Raw genomic sequence first — 15338 nt, forward strand, 5'->3', positions numbered from 1 at the left:
AGTGCTTGACCCTGGGAGCAAAGTGCTTTGAAACAATCGGAGCCATCAAGGACTGAAAAGCCAGTAAGGAAATTCTCTGGGCAGGCACCTCACTGCAAGCTGCTAAAGCAATCCCGAAGCAACTAATGAACATTTTGTTTGGTGCCCGTTTCCTTTAAACCAACATGGAAAAAATGACCAGAAAACCTCAATATATTTTGGGTGTGTGAAGGATGAACCCGAAGGGGACTTTGTTGTTTATTGGTTTACAAGAGAGAGCACTGAATCCAAAATGTCTACTCAATAGTAGAACAAATTCTTGGTTAAATTTTTTCATCTCATGTCCTAAGGAAGAGGTTTGTCCCGTGGCTGGTCCCCAGGGCTGGCTCTGAGCTGTGCCCCTTCCCCAGATTTAGGATTCCTGAAGTCATTGCCCCTTGTGCTGGGCACAGGCAAAGCAGCAAAATCAGGTCTTCAAGTAAGTAAAGACACCCAATACTTCTATTAAAAGAAGTTTAATCCAGCATGGTTTCTAAATATTAACCACGTCTCCAGCTGTGACATGCAGTACATTTTTTACTTAAAAAAAAAAAAAGAGAAATACAAAACAAGTATAAAAATGAGCCTAGGTCCCCTGAACATCACAGTGTGTGCCAGTAAAATACAACAAGAGAAAGGAGAGAAGCATGGGATTTCGTACAGGAAAAGGTCCAAAGAAATATTTCTCATAAATCAGAGATTGTCTGTCCCATTTAGAAGCAACCACTTGTTTTGCATTTACTCTGTCAGTGGTCAGGAAGCAGGAGATGCAGGAGCTGCCTGCTGGACAACTCTGAGCCTGACCAGCACCCCTGGTCCCTGCCAGCTCCCCTGTCCTGCTGGCAGCTGCCCCAGGGAACTGGAACCCAGATGCTGATTTTATTCCAAAGGAAATCTGCCTTTATTGTTTTTTCCCTGTTTTTCACTTACTCTGTTAGTACCATCTGCTCACATTTTAATCACACCTGTTGTGGTGCTGTATTCATTTTTAAAACATCCATACAGATTGCCACAGACCTGTCTGATGCCACCTGTGAGGAGCACTCTTCCCAAGCACTCCCAAGTGTTTATAAATGGACACAGATATTCCAGGGCAGGTTGTGCTACCTGTGAAAACAACTTTTACATTCAGAGGGCTTTTTCCCTGGAATACAAGACAAGATAAATCACATTCTTCCAGGGGAGAAAACCCAACCCACCCCACCCAGCCACACTGAAAAAAGGGGGGTGGGGAGATGAATTTATTGCAGACATTCTGTAGTTTGGGGTTGGTTTCTTGGCCTTTTCACAGTGGGGAGGAGGCACTCAGTGTACATTCAGTGTACAGTGGCCAGTGGCACAGAGCAGGACACCAGCACTGGTGCCTGGGGCACAGACACCTGCAGGTTTCACCAGGCAGGTCCTGCTGGGAGGTATTTGCCAAGCCTGCCTTCCCTGGCTGTGCAAACACTCCCAGGGCTTCCACAAAAACAGGACAGGGCTGCCCAGAGCTGCCTCAACTGTTCCACCCCATCCTGTGGTGAAATTGCAGCAGAGGGGATGTGACTCCATCCAAGCAGCTTAAAACAAGGGATACTGAATGTTCAATGAGCCAGCTGCCCTGCAGCACCATTATACTTTGAGGTTTGCTCTTGCTGCAGATTTCCAGTTGTCACTTTTCCTTGTCACAGATAGACAGGAGATACAAAGGTATTGAAAGCAGCATGCTAACTGTAAGCCATGCCTTCAATGCTTGGGAGTATTCAGACTTTGGATAAAGAAATACTGTTAGTTAATCAAGAAAAATACAAACAGGCACCCACACCTCTCCTCTTTGGCATGTCAAGAAGTATAAAAGCTCTAAGTGTTAAAGGTTTGGTATTATGAAAGCACATTAAAAGCTGTAAATGTTAAAAATGCTGTTCCCACTTACTCGGGACATGGATGTGCTCAGTGGGAAGGGCCAACAGAGAATTGAGCTGTGTTGTTTGGACAGATCTGCTGTAGGATCTGCAGTTTCCAAGGAGTGTTCAATGCACTGGGAGTAGTCTCCTTTTCCACATCACTGCCCTGTCTGTGCTCTGGTGATTCCATAAACAGTGAGGTGGAAAGGGGCTGAAATGAGGGGATATTTCAATTGGCAGTGCATTCAGCAAAGAGGAAAGTGCTTGATCATCTTCCCTTCACGCTTGGTTGGTGTTTGGTTCTTCAGTCTGAGTCAGAGTCGGAGTCCTCATCTGAGGGGTGAAAGAAGGAACAAAAGTGAAAATGCAAACTGGAAATCCCCCCAGCTGTGGCTCTGGCTGGGACAGAGAGGCTGCGCTGGCAGGGTGTGCCTCGAAGGACACAGAGGCTGGGAATGAACACCTCTGTGAAATGGCAGCTCTTGCTGAGGTGGTGGGACCTGAAATGGTGTTTGAAGGAGCTGGGAGATGCTGCTGAGAGGCCCTGCTGGCATCTTTGCTGCTCTGGGCACATCCCTGCTGCTGGCCATGTGCTCACAGCCCTACACTTCTGAGAGCCACAAGCTCTGAGATGCTGAGAAATCCCAGCAGGCCACAGAGCTCCATCCTTCTGGCCTCAGCATTAAGAGCCCCTGTGTGAACACAAGTTGGGGCTGCAGGGCTGAGCCCTCCTTGCATGGCCACAAGCTGTGGGACTGCATTTCTGTGAGTTTATGTATTTGTGTCTCCATCTCCAGGGGAATTAGATCTAATCTGTATCCTAATTCTGCACCCTTGCCACCTGATCATCTTCTGAGGGCAGTTCAGTTTTTAGCTTTTACAGTCTCCTTCCTGTTCCTTTTATTCTTTTTTTCTTTTGTGTTTCTTTTCAGCCTAAAGCTTGAAAAAACATTTAACAGTCGACTAAAATCCCCAGAAGAGAGAGTCAGTGCTGCTGTTCACCTCCTGGGATTCCATACACACCTTGGGTGTTAGGTTTTCAGGGGTTTTAGATGGGGTGTTTTGGGATATTTTTTGTTTATTTTTAAGTGTGAAGCAGTCTTTTTAATCCAAGGGTGGGTGCAATAAGTAGTCAAATGGACATGATGCCTGATTTGGGTGGAAACTACAGAACAACTACCCCTGTCCTGACTTGAGCTGGCTTTGAACACCCAACACCTTCTTTTTATCTCCTCCTAAGTGGATCTGTCTGATCTGAAGTGAATTGTAATAGAAAAAAAATTGATAGCAACCTTGTTAATTTTATGCTGCTTGACCCTTGGCATTCAAGGTCATTTGCCCACAGATGGTCAAAGATCATAGGAGGCAATCATGATAAGGAAATGATAAAGAGAAAAGCACTATTTGGACACAAAAAGCTGTGGATTAATGGATGTTAATTGTAAGTTACCAAAAACAACAACAACAAAAAAGGTAGAAGTTTGCTTGTTTTTACAGCAAGACATTTTAATAGGGAAGGAAAATCTGTGCTGCATGGTGATTTCTATAATTGGATCTGGGGCTTTTCAAAGTGAGATGTGAAACTCTGAGAAACTTCACATTCCTGGCTTGCAGGTTATCTTCATAAATCACTGGAATTCCATTTGCAGCTTCCTAACTGAGCAGAGCTGTGGCAGACAAACCCAAGAATAGAAACTGCTCTTACTGAGCAAGAGCTCTTGCTCCCTGCAAAGGGTGAACTGGAGAGGGAAATCTCACACTGCAGCTCATGTGACAAGCAGGGAATTTCACCCACCTTCTGTCTTGTGCCCCTCAGGGGAATCAGAGCTGCCTTGCTTGAGGAAAGTGACCAGGTCATTGAAGGTGATGTAGAAATCAATGGCAAACACGATGGTGGCTGCAAACCCAAACACCTGAAAGGGCAAAATAATGCTCTCCTTAGCAACAGCTCCCGTCTGTCAGGGACAAAGCAAACCCACACAGGAAAAACTCCACGGAATTTTTTGGCCTGTGCCTTTCCAAAAAGGCAGGGAAGGGAAATGGTTTGTGGCACATGGGTATCACCTGAATTATAGCTGATTTGGGAGCCTGAGAAGTGACCAGGGGTGTCTTTATCCCTCCCCCAGGCTGCAGCCCTCCTGGGCTCTGGGCACATTCTGGACATCAGCATTTCCTGCACCTCCACTGTCCCAGGGCACATCTGCCACAAAGGAATCACCTCCATTTCTTGGAAAATAATTTTCCACTTGTTTGCAAGGAGATGTGTCTACTGCTGAGTGAACTAGACAGATTAAAATGATTCTGGAATTCCCTCTCCAGTGTCAGAGCAGCAGAGTTGTGCCAAGCTGGGTGCTGGTCTGGGAGCCTGGGCTGAGCACACTCCATTGCTCCATGGCTCACTGCAGGGACAAAGATTAAACAAGATCTGGGTTTGTATTCTGGGATGGCTTGGGAAGGGCCGCTGCCGACACCACTGGGCACTGTTCTGCCCAAGCTTAAAAAATTGTTATGCAAATTTTATTTATGTTGCATACATTATTGATGCTTAGAGTCAAGTTGCAGATGCAGGGGCTGTATTGTATTTCTGACCACAAAATGCTGATGGGTGAAGGCTCCCTCCTGAGCAGTCCTTGTACTGGAGGGTAAAATGACACTGCTCTTGTTTCAACTCATCCAAGTAAAACTAAGCAGGAGAGGCAGAAGGTTGAAGTTACTTAATTTAGACTGGCCTTAGCAGTTACAAGTTTGAGGGATTTTTTTTATTTTTTTTTTTTGTATCATCATCATCATCATCATCATTATTATCCCCTCCATTCAAGGATCTTGACACTCCTTGCAGGAGCAACTAGTAAAATTAAAAAGCAGAATAGGTGCCTTCCCTAAGGGTACAGTTAACAATGAGCAGCTCTCTTAGGGTAAAAAAACTATTCATTGGTTCAAGACATGTTTTTCTGAATAAGTGACTATTTCTTCTTTGCTTTAGGCAAATTAATTCTCAGTTAATTGAAGAAAACTTCTATGACTTGCAGTGGGTCATATTGGAACTGTTTCTCAAGTACATCCATGTACTGAAGTGCACTCAGTTCACCACAGCACTCAGCTGGAAAGCTCATGCCTACTCACCCCTGCTGCTTTTGATGCTCCATCGCTGTATTTTGAGACAGCAGCAATTGAAATGGCAAAGTAAATAATGGCAGCGGTGACACAGCGCAAGAAATCCTGTGGAAGAAGCAATGGTGCATTCTCAGACTGGTCAAGGATTTCCTCTAAAAAATTCCATCCTGGAAACTAACACTCAGCCCCTCTGTTGTTGCAGCAGTGGCTTTGCTGGCATGTGACCACAATCTGGTTTGCTGTAGAGGAGGAACTGCTCATCTGTGAAATAGCTCTAAATAAGAGAAGACCTGAACCTTGGCATAAACTTCTGCTCTTAAAGATGCTGGGATAAATCCTGCTGCTACCCTGCCTGTGTCAGGCAGACCTTCCTTCAGCCTGGGAAGGGCTTTGTGGGGCGTTTGCATTGGAGCACAGCAAGGGCTTTAATGGAAAAATCATTTGAAATGCCTTAAAAACCTCGTGTTTGAGCAGAACTCTGTGGCACCAGAGGCTCAGGAGGTCCCAGTCTGTGGGAACAGGTGCCTGTCTCTCTGTGGATGCAGGGCTGTGGTGATCTCCAGGGAGACCTGTCTGTGCAGCTCCTCATCCAGGAACCAAACACTTGGTTTAGTGTTGGAATAATTTGTGCTTCTCATGTCCACTGCCAGCTCCACCAGCCTGCCCCAGGAGCTGTGCCTGGTGTCATCCCTGGGATATGCCCTGCTGGGCCCTGTCACACCAGCAGGACCCCAGGAGCCGTGCCTGGTGTGATCCCTGGGATGCCCTGCTGGGCCCTGTCACACCAGCAGGGATGTCCCTGCAGTGGGCTTTAAACACAGAGCTGTGTCCCAGGGCATGTGCAAATCACGAGGGCTGCAATAATGGTACCTTCAGCCCTGTTCACAATTAGCTCTTCTGCCTTTCCGGAACAGATGGAGGAGTAAGATTTGTCTCGAAGCACAAATCCTGCAAGAAACCTGACTCCTCTGAAGTCAGGACAAGGTCAATTATCTACATTGTGTGCCTGCAGTATGTTATGGTAATGGCCATAATGAACACACACAAGTGCCTTTTTTGTCTTAGTTCTGGAACCAGATGCATGTAGAAAATGGGAAAAGGATGGAACTGAGATTACCAGCTGAGAGCTGTGCACAGTCGTAGCCAAAGTAACTGATATTGTTTTATCTACCAGTGGCCTTGCTGAAGCTATTTTTATACACTGAGAGCTCTAATTCAAACCTCAGTGCAATGAACTACTGATGGTACCAAGAGAATCGAGACTGATGAAATCAGCAGGGTTTTTTCAAGTATTTGTACTGCAAGGCAGCTGCTCCCTTTGCAGTGATATTTGAGACTGCAGGGACATCCAGTGGCCAGGGCTCTCCTGCAGCCCCAGCACTGCCCCAGCAGCCACTGGGCTCCTTTGTGAGCAAGAACTGGCCAGAGCTGCCCTTCCCAGAGCAGCTCAGACTGTCTGTGGGTGTAACTCTACCCGAGAATTTAATCACAGCCTGACAAAGTCTGCCCATTATCAGCAACACACCTGTTTCCCCCTCTGCAAGGGTGGCAATAAGGAGCCCCCAGCAGTCAGACTTGGGCTGATGCTGGCCCTAAGTCATCTGCCTGGAACTGGGCATACATTCTGTGCTTTGATAAAGCCATGCTTTGTGTCAGCACCCAAAAAGCTGCAGTGCAGAGCAGAGCATAGTACAGAGTCCTCTGGGACCTTCTGAAGCAGAGGCAGCAGGGAGAAGTTTCTAAGAGGGCAGTAAAATTGTTACAGTCACCCTGATCTCCTGCCCAGCCCCTTTCCCTCCCCTCTCACTGCACAATTAAATCTGAAGGTTTCTGTTGCACATCTCACTTACCGCCAAAGGCCAGTGGACTCCTTTAAACTTCTCATTAAGCTTGGAGGCGTAGGCAAAAAAAAGAAACAGTGCCAGCAGAAACTCTAGGAGTGGTGCCATCATGAAAGAAGCTGCTAGAGATGCAATATAGCAGATAAAGATGATAAATGACAGCACCTAAAGTAAAGGGAAAACTCGTAGTTATTTGCATGGAATAGCAGAGCCGTAGGCAGCTGAGCAGCTTTGAAGTGTTATTTTCCCTGTGTATTTCTGTCAGAGTGCTGCTGCTGCTGCTGGCACAGCTTCAGCATCCTGCTTTTTTATTTTTCATTGGGCCAAATGATTTTTCTTGTTCAGCACAGAATAAATCTGAAGTAAGGGTGTTTATTTCCATGTGTGTGAAATCGCTTTTCCGGAGCGCTGGGTGGATTTGCACCTCTTGAAGTCAGTAATTTGCTCTGGATTGTAAACAGCTCTGACAACATAATTCTGAAAATAGAGTGGGGTGTTGCCAAGCAAGCAGAGCTCTAAGCTTTCAGTCGTGACAGCTCTCATTTGAAACCCAAATCACTGCTCAGACAACCTGAAGTAACTCAGCATTTATAATCTTGGAGTCGAAAGAATAAAGTCGGATGATGACGGATAGAAAAGGGCCAAGAATGAATTGTTCTGTGACTTCTGGAAGTGTCTGGTTCCAGTTTTCCAGCATGGCAGCTGTTTTAGAGAGTAATAGGACAGATAACTCCCATAGATTTATCTCCATGTTTCCTAACTCTAGTAAATAATAAAAAATGGCATTTTTTCTGCACTGAATTAAAATACCTTTAGAATATGGCTCAAAATACAAGTTTCTCAATGGGAAAACAACTGAAGAAAATGCATTTTCACCTACACCAGGCAGTACCTTAATGGTACTGGACTGTGTTTGCAAAAGAGTCTCCAGTCCTCCTGTTTAACTGCCTTGCATGGGAACTGGTTGCTGTTTCAATCAATTTAGCTTGAAGTAACAAAAGCAGGCAGGATGCTGAATTACACATTACCATGTACCAGTTTACACCTGGGCTGCTCTGTCCAGCCTTTTTTTTCCTGGAGACAAATCTCTGCCTTCCCAAAACTCAGGGATGCTTTTGCTCAGCACAGACTGAGCATTAGATGACCAAGACTTTTTAAACGTCTAATTACAAATCAGGACACTGACATTCCCACTCACACAGCACTGAAAATAAATGGATTTTTTTCCCCCTAGATTGCATATCTAAAGGCAGATGTAGCTTCCTGCAAAGGTAATCAATGCATTTGCCGTGTTAAATTTCAGCTCTGTGGATTTCTTTGTTTGCTGCTACCATGGGTTTCTGGGGACCACCTCAGAAGAAATCATCATGCACTTGAGTGATGATTATTATCACTCCTATTACCCTCCTATAGTTACTGATTGGTAATTACTCCTATGAGAGGTCAGTCAACTCTCAAATACACGTATCAAAAAAACCTTTTATGTTTAGGGGACAACTAAGCAGTTAAATCCCACTGAAATAATTTCTTGGTGTAATTAATTACCAAGCTTTTATTCCCAGCCTGTGTTTTGGGAAAGCAGTCAGTGCCTGAGCAGGATGCTAACAGCTGGAATAAACTGTTTTCATCCATTAGGACTGGCTGGTGAGGTTAGAGAGGATGTAACATTTTTAGTAAGAGACTATATTTATCTTAAAGGTCTATGCATTGTTCTTGTTTCACGGGGTTCTAAGAGACTGAGCTGGGATAGTTTATAGAGCCCACTGCTGCATGGGCCTGCTGGGTGGGAATATCTGCCCCATTTGTTCGTGTTTACCCCATTCTGAGTTGTTTATTGCTCACAGAGCCTCTCTGCAGGTTTTTCTTCTTTTCATAAAGTGGAGGGAGTTCATTCCCTGTATCTCATCCTTAGTGTGGTATTTTCTTCCTATGAGCTAAAAGTGATAAGAACTCTTTGAAGGGAAGTGGATTTACCAGAGCTTGACAACTCCTGAGAGAGGACTTCCTTCTTCCCATCACAGCACCTATTCCCTTCCCACCCCAAAGAACAAAGACTGCACTTGCTCTGCAAATCCACTTCACTTGCATTTCTGGAACACAATTTAGACACAGTTCTATGTTTTCTTGGAAAAAAGAAGAAATCACCATCTATACAGGACATTTTCTTTTTGTTTTGGTGTTGAAAAAAAGTCTTCTTTTGTGGCTAAAGGCAGACGATGGCCGTGCTGCAGGGGTGACCAGCAGCAGGGAGATGGGTTCAGGGCAGGTCCCACTGACCACAGCCCTTCCAATGGCAGGTCCTCAGACTTGAATTAAACCTAGTGATCTCTTAGGAAAGGACTAAATGCAGTGTTAAATAAAGCATCCTACTGGAGCACTGAGGAGAGGCAGAGAGGCAAATTTCAGATATGTCAGGTGATGCTGCACAGCAGAGATCCCTTTGATCTCCATTCCGTTTGCGTCAGTAACTCCTGTGCTCTGACTGCTTTTGCACTGAGAAAAAAGCTTTCCTGATGAAGTGTAAAGTGAAGGGAAGAGCTTTTGTGGTCTGTTCTTATCAGCTTTATGGCAATTTGTGCCAGGGAAAGCTCCTGCTGTCTCCTCTCAGCGCTGGGCAGGTGTGAGGTTCAGACACAGCTGGACTCAGGGTAAAGCAGGAGCTGGTCTGTGGCAGGAACACACCAAAGAGCCCCTGATCCCAGGGGATGGGGTGCCAGGGGATCCCTGCTTCTGTGCCAGGGAAGGTGCTGAGGAGATCAGCATGAGCATTTCAACTTTCTAATTGGGTCTGACCCAGAGAGGCTGAGGAAATATTAGTTGTTTATTTTAAAATCTAGTTACCAGACCAGTCACTTGTTCAAACCAAGCCCTGCATGACTGGTAGGTGACAGCAGTGTCCTGCTGCCTGCTCCTCAGCCCCGAAGGTCAGCCACTGTACTCCCACCTCCCCACCCTCAGTGGTGGGATTCACTCCAGCCTGTCCTGCTCTCCACTTGTCAGCATCCCCTGTGAGGAGAACTGCACACTGAAAAAAGGGCACCTTTTGATTCACAAGAACCTATTTGATTTCATTAGCTTACTGATGGTATTAGTAAAGGGGAAAGACTCTGAAGACTGGTGACTGGTCTGCAGTTAAACACCATTCCTCCTTCTGGAGGCACTCTGAGACTGAAAGGGCCCAAGGAAGATTTTATGTGAAATAAAAACCTATAAAAGAACAGATCAGATTTTAAGAATGAAGATTTGAAAGATTGTATTTTTGGAAGGCACAGGAAGGGGAGGGAGGCAGACCTTGGAAAGAGCCAGAGGAACAAGAGGAAGGAGGTGCCCAAGGTCTGTCAGGTGATGACCATGGCACTGCACCTTGCTCTTTGATTTTCTTCTTTTCTGTCTCCTGCCACTGCCCTGATTTAATGCAAATTTTAATGCCAAACTTCCTTGGTAGCTTGGGAACAGCCCTGTGTAATACAAGAGCCCACAAAATTGTAGGGTTTTGATGATGTTTCTCATTTCTCCTTGTCTAGAGCTCATTTCCTCTTCTGACAGCTGGAATGCACAGACTCCTTGAGCAATATTGGGTATTACCTATAACTGTCTTTTCTGAATTACAGAAGTGAGGTGCCTTTTCTGACCATTTAAGTGCACTACCACTAACTCAAGCATTTGATGTTATCTTAAAATTTTAAAACTACACCTCCCCTCCCACAATACAAACACTGCAGTGCCAGTCTGTACCCAGAAATAATGACACTTACCTACATACTTCTCCAGACTTCAAGTCTTTGTGAGAAACATCTTGCAAACTGCAAGGTGCTCTAAAAACTCAAAAGCACCTTTCAGAATATATCCTGACCCCTCCAAGGCTGTCAAATGTTCCACTGCACATCACAACTGTGCACCTCTGCACCTCTTTTCCTGGAGTTGTGTGTTTCAGGGTCACTTCAGAGAAAGGTCATGCAATGGGACTCTGTTTTTTGTAACAGCCCTGTATCTATGCTAAAAAAAAAAAAAAAAAAAAAAAAAAAAAAAAAAAAAGGCAGCTAGAGGAAGTCTGTGAGGCTCCATGCAGTTGCAAGTTCATTTCTAGCACTTTCAGAAAGCACTGCAGCTTCTGGGAGGGAAAAAAAAAGCAGCAGTGTTTTATCAGTTTTGTCAGTTTGTATTTACACAGCATTTTTCTCTTCCCTTCACTTGGGATTGCACCCTGAGCACTGAAAGCAGCCGAGTGAGCTCTTCCTGAGCTGCTGATGACAGGTTGGTGTGACTGCTGCCAGCCTCACTGTGAAGGAGTATCTGCATGCAGGAGGCTCTAATGCAGCAAAGAGCAGGACAGGAACCTTTCATAGCTTGGGAAAAAAATAATAAAAAGTCCTGGCAAAAAAGCAGCCTGACTGTTCACTAAGCACCCTTTATGTACACTCCCATTCACACAAAACTCTTCTTGTGTTTCAGAAACTTTCCCATTTAATCCCATGTAATTATTACTTATTACTGTGTTGCTGGGCTTCCTACGGTGGCCAGGCATTACAAAGTTATACTTTATTGTACAACCAGCTTGCAGTTCAAAGCCTAAAAAACAATCCTGACAGTGGCTAGAGAGCACAATGTCCCTGAAGAGAGAGGCCTGAGCAGTGCTGAGGTCATGGCAGCTCCAGAGGCCTTTGTCTCCCCTGAGGAGGAAGAACAGACTCGCTGGAACCCACTGGGAATTCAGGGATGCTGGGAAGCCACTGCCATCACTGCACCAGCTCCTCACCTCCTGCTCCCACCTCCTGCTCCTACCTCCCTCCTCAGGAAAGAAGAGCTTTGCCTAAGGCTTTACGAGTGGGTAGCAGTGTCATCTTCTGGACAAGAGTGTGTTTTGTTCTTGTATTCTTGTCAGACAGACAAAGTGCATCATTCAGTGGTCTCTGCTGTTCAGTTACTACTTCTCTGCTGCACTTGTCGAGGAGGTGAAATTCCTGCTTCCTCCAGAACTGGCTGCAGGAGAGGCCTTCTGGCTACAGACCCTGAGAAAAGCACAGGGGCCTCTTCAAAGGAGAGTTTACACCGAGCAGCTGGAGTTTCAGTTACGAAGGTCAGGTCAGAGGAGACTGAAAAGACAGGAGAAAGACAGGAGAAGAGGAGAGAAACAGGCACAATGATTTCTACATCCTTTTATGTCACCACAAAGGTGGCACAACTTTACCTATTCTCACTGCATTTTTATAAAAACTAAAGAAAATGTAATGCCACTGCATGCTGGCTTCAGGAGACTGAGGAGATGCCAGTCAAAGCATCCACAAGGGTTTGAGTGGAACAGCCAGTGAGCAGCAGAATCCACAGCTGGGGATCCTGCCTGGACAAGCTCTGGTGCCAGCTCTGGTGAGAGTGGCTGTTAATGGTTCCAACACAGGACACAGGAACTGAAAACTCATCTCTTGAAGGGTGGAAAAGAGCAGGGATGAGATGCTGACCCTCAACACAGCAACTTGAGTGGTTAGAAAAAATGAGCAGCTTAAGAAGAGTGTTAAAATGTGTGGAAGAAACCGTGGCATGGGGTGGGGGGAGGACAGAGAGGAAAAAAGAGTAACCTGTAAAATGGTTAGCCTGTAAATGGAGTAATGGTGATGGTTAACCTGTAAATGGAGTAATCTGTAAATGGTGGTTAGAAAATGGAGGGAGCAAGACAGTGAGAATAAACAGGATTAGGAGATAGTGAAGCTTATAAATGTATTTGATGCTACTGCTTCTTTGTCTTTACAGATGTCCCAGGTGGAATAAAAAATTAATCAGGCAGGTTAGTGGGGAGGGGGACTGGGTGTTCCCCAGGGGCCCCATACAACCCCAACCACTCTGTGATTCTGTAGAGATCAAAAGGAGCAGGGGATGGGGGAAGGATATCTTCCTTATCTGAATAAAATTTGAGATAATTACGCCTCTACCTGTTATCAGCTCCATCCCAGCCTGGCCTGTTCTAGGGGAAGCACCCAGATGCCCAGTTTACATGGGTACTGTACCAGACCAAATCACACCTGAACATCCTAAAGATCCTCTGTGTGGAAATGTTATTTTCAAAAACGGCTCGAGAGCTGCAGAAATAAAGTGCATTTCTGGGGAACTGCCAAGATGCTGGATAATGTGACATTTGTAACAGTAATGAGCACCCCACTTTGCTTCTGAACAAAAAGCACTGTTCAAAAAGTGCATCCATGAATATTATTTCCATACATTTATGCAGAACCTAACTCCACCCCACATTAGCACTGTGTCAGAGGAAAAATTAAACATTCAAGACGAGAAATACAAAGCTAAAGATGAAACACAGATTTAAACCATGATAGATTTAACTTGGACTCATCTTCAATTATTTGGCACTGCATTTCTCTAATTGTGTACAGGCTGCATTTACTCTGGGGCCTGTGTAGTCTTCAAGGGTTTCTTCTGGCAAAGCTGAGACAACGGGAGAGAAACTACTGCTGTCTCTTGTCTGCCAGGAAACCACGTCCTGAGCACGTGGGCTTGGCCTGCAAGGAGCACAAGGAAAGCTCTCTGCAGATGGGATTTTAGAGCTGCTTTCAGCCAGCCATGCCCTTGGGAAGCCCCAAGTGGCCTTACAAAGGATAAACCCCTGTTTTGTCAAGACAGAGCAGTTTTTATTACTCCAAGGAGGCATCGTCAGTACTTCTCTATGACAACAAAAGGGTGAGTCTGATCCCATGACTAGAACAGTATTCCTCCAACATGTCATCATTCTGGGATGTTAAAAAGCCAGGCTATCTGAAAGCCATCATTTAGTGGCTGTAAGTTTGTAAAGGAAATTCCAGTGTGTGTTACAGTATGTAACAAAAATACATGCCAAAGGAGCCAGGTTAGCTGGGCTCTGGTATCTTCTAAATGTGCAGTTTTGTAAATACAGATGTTGTGGGAGTGATGGGGTACCTGAAGGAGGGACGGGGTAGCTGGCATTTTTTTGGTAGAGCTGATAAAGCCCATGGCCTGCTGCTACCCAGCCCCAGACTTTCCCCACCACAGAAGTCATCCTGCCCTCCTGAGTGAATGCTTTTCCTCTCACATCTGGCTGTTCCCCGTCTCTCTGCTGCAGGGCAGTGCCCACAGCCTCACAAGCCCTCAGAGCTGGTCCCCACCAGCTGGTCACAGACAATCCTGTCTCCTTCGGTCTGTTCCTTATCTTTCTTTTGCTGGAATATCCCGGTTTCCTTCCTGAGCTAGCACAGTGGATAGCCAGAGACACATTCCACATCTCAACAGTGCTCCATGGACCTGACTGCCAGTTTGGGCTGTCCTGATATTTGACTATCTGCTGCCAAAACTCCAGCAAACTAAGTGTCTGAATTTATCATTATTTCTAGCAAAAAATGATGTTGAACACCTAATTTCAATCAACAAGTTTCCTATTCAGCAGCTAAATTTTGGTGTGAAATACCCACTCCCCATGGGGTGAGCAATCTCCTTCCCTATCACGTGGGCACTGTTTCAGCTGTCAGGTTTTAAGCCTTTACCCGTAAAATTCCAGAAAGTCTCACACCACAGTCACTGCCCTGGTCCTGCTGCCACGCTACTGCTGACCCAGGCCGGTGTGCCTGGCCTTCTGCCCAGCTGGGCTGTGCCCAGCCGCTGTCTGGGCACCCCAGAGCCTTTCCCTCTGGGCAGCTCTCCAGCCCAAGGGCTCCACAGCTGAGAGCAAGCACATCGCTCTGAGGGTCAGGGACAAAGCTCCGGAGGGCTCGGGACAGCAGCTGAGCGACCGTGATGCCACACATCACAAATCCATGAGAAAAGTCTTTCCTGACACACTGAGGACAGGCTGCCCCCTCACCTGGCACCAGCCGATCATACAAACCGCAGCCCTAGTGGGTTACTGGATTACTCTGCAAAGGGCTTAAAACGAAATCAAAGCGCTTTTTCACCGAAAAGGGGTCCCCGACAGCGAAACACACTTAATACACTGGAAGTCAAACGTGACGAGTTCTGGTCTCTAACGTGCTCTGCCCGAATTACGCTAAATCCATTATGCTCTGGGACAGCCCCGCAGTTCCCCCATTCCGGTACGGCTGTTCCCCAGTTTTCCCCTTGGTTGTTGTCCCACGGCTCCTCTCATTTGTTTTTCCCCGGTTTTCCCCTAGATTTCCCCTCGGCTGCTGCCCCCGTCTCCCCTCGGCTGTTCTCCGCGGCTGTCCCCGCCGCTGCCGCCCCTCTCCCCTCAGCCGCACAGGGAGCGGCCCGGGGCAGGTCGGTCAGTGGGGCCGCCCCGGGGGTGGCTCCCGCAGCCCCCCAGCCCCGGTGTCTCGTCCTTACCGACTCTGCGAGCAGCAGCTGCCCTTTGCGGGAGCGCAAGAACTCCCGGGGCGGGAGCAGCGAGCTCAGCCCGGGCGCTGGTGCGGCTCCCGCGGGCTCGGGGTCCTCCATGGCGGCGGGCGGGCCGGGCTGGGCTCGAGCCGGGCGCGGGCTCAGCCGCGGGGATGGGGGTTGGCCGTGGAAT

General features: G+C 46.7%; 1 protein-coding gene across 1 annotated transcript; it reads right to left on the reverse strand.

Moving 5' to 3' along the window:
• Nucleotides 1-478: 478 nt before the first annotated feature.
• On the reverse strand, nt 479-15336 carry CMTM3 (CKLF like MARVEL transmembrane domain containing 3). The gene is made up of 5 exons (XM_039699708.1): nt 15155-15336; nt 6866-7021; nt 5025-5120; nt 3697-3814; nt 479-2234 (listed from the first exon to the last, which is right to left on the reverse strand). The coding sequence occupies exons 1-5, from the start codon at nt 15263-15265 to the stop codon at nt 2206-2208; spliced, it is 510 nt and encodes a 169-aa protein (XP_039555642.1). The 5' UTR covers nt 15266-15336; the 3' UTR covers nt 479-2205.
• Between the last annotated feature and the right edge of the window lie 2 nt (nt 15337-15338).

The sequence above is a fragment of the Passer montanus genome, unplaced genomic scaffold (assembly GCF_014805655.1).
Source record: "Passer montanus isolate IOZ18808 unplaced genomic scaffold, ASM1480565v1 scaffold138, whole genome shotgun sequence".
NCBI lineage: Eukaryota > Metazoa > Chordata > Aves > Passeriformes > Passeridae > Passer > Passer montanus.

What these genes read in the sequence shown, in the direction of transcription:
- CMTM3 (XM_039699708.1), bottom strand. Translation starts at nt 15,265, where the DNA reads ATGGAGGACCCCGAGCCCGCGGGAGCCGCACCAGCGCCCGGGCTGAGC. An exon ending in AGCTGCTGCTCGCAGAGTCG is followed by an intron (nt 7,022 to 15,154) that starts GTAAGGACGAGA and finishes CCTTTACTTTAG; the next exon opens with GTGCTGTCATTTATCATCTT. An exon ending in TGAGGGGCACAAGACAGAAG is followed by an intron (nt 2,235 to 3,696) that starts GTGGGTGAAATT and finishes TTCACCCCTCAG; the next exon opens with ATGAGGACTCCGACTCTGAC.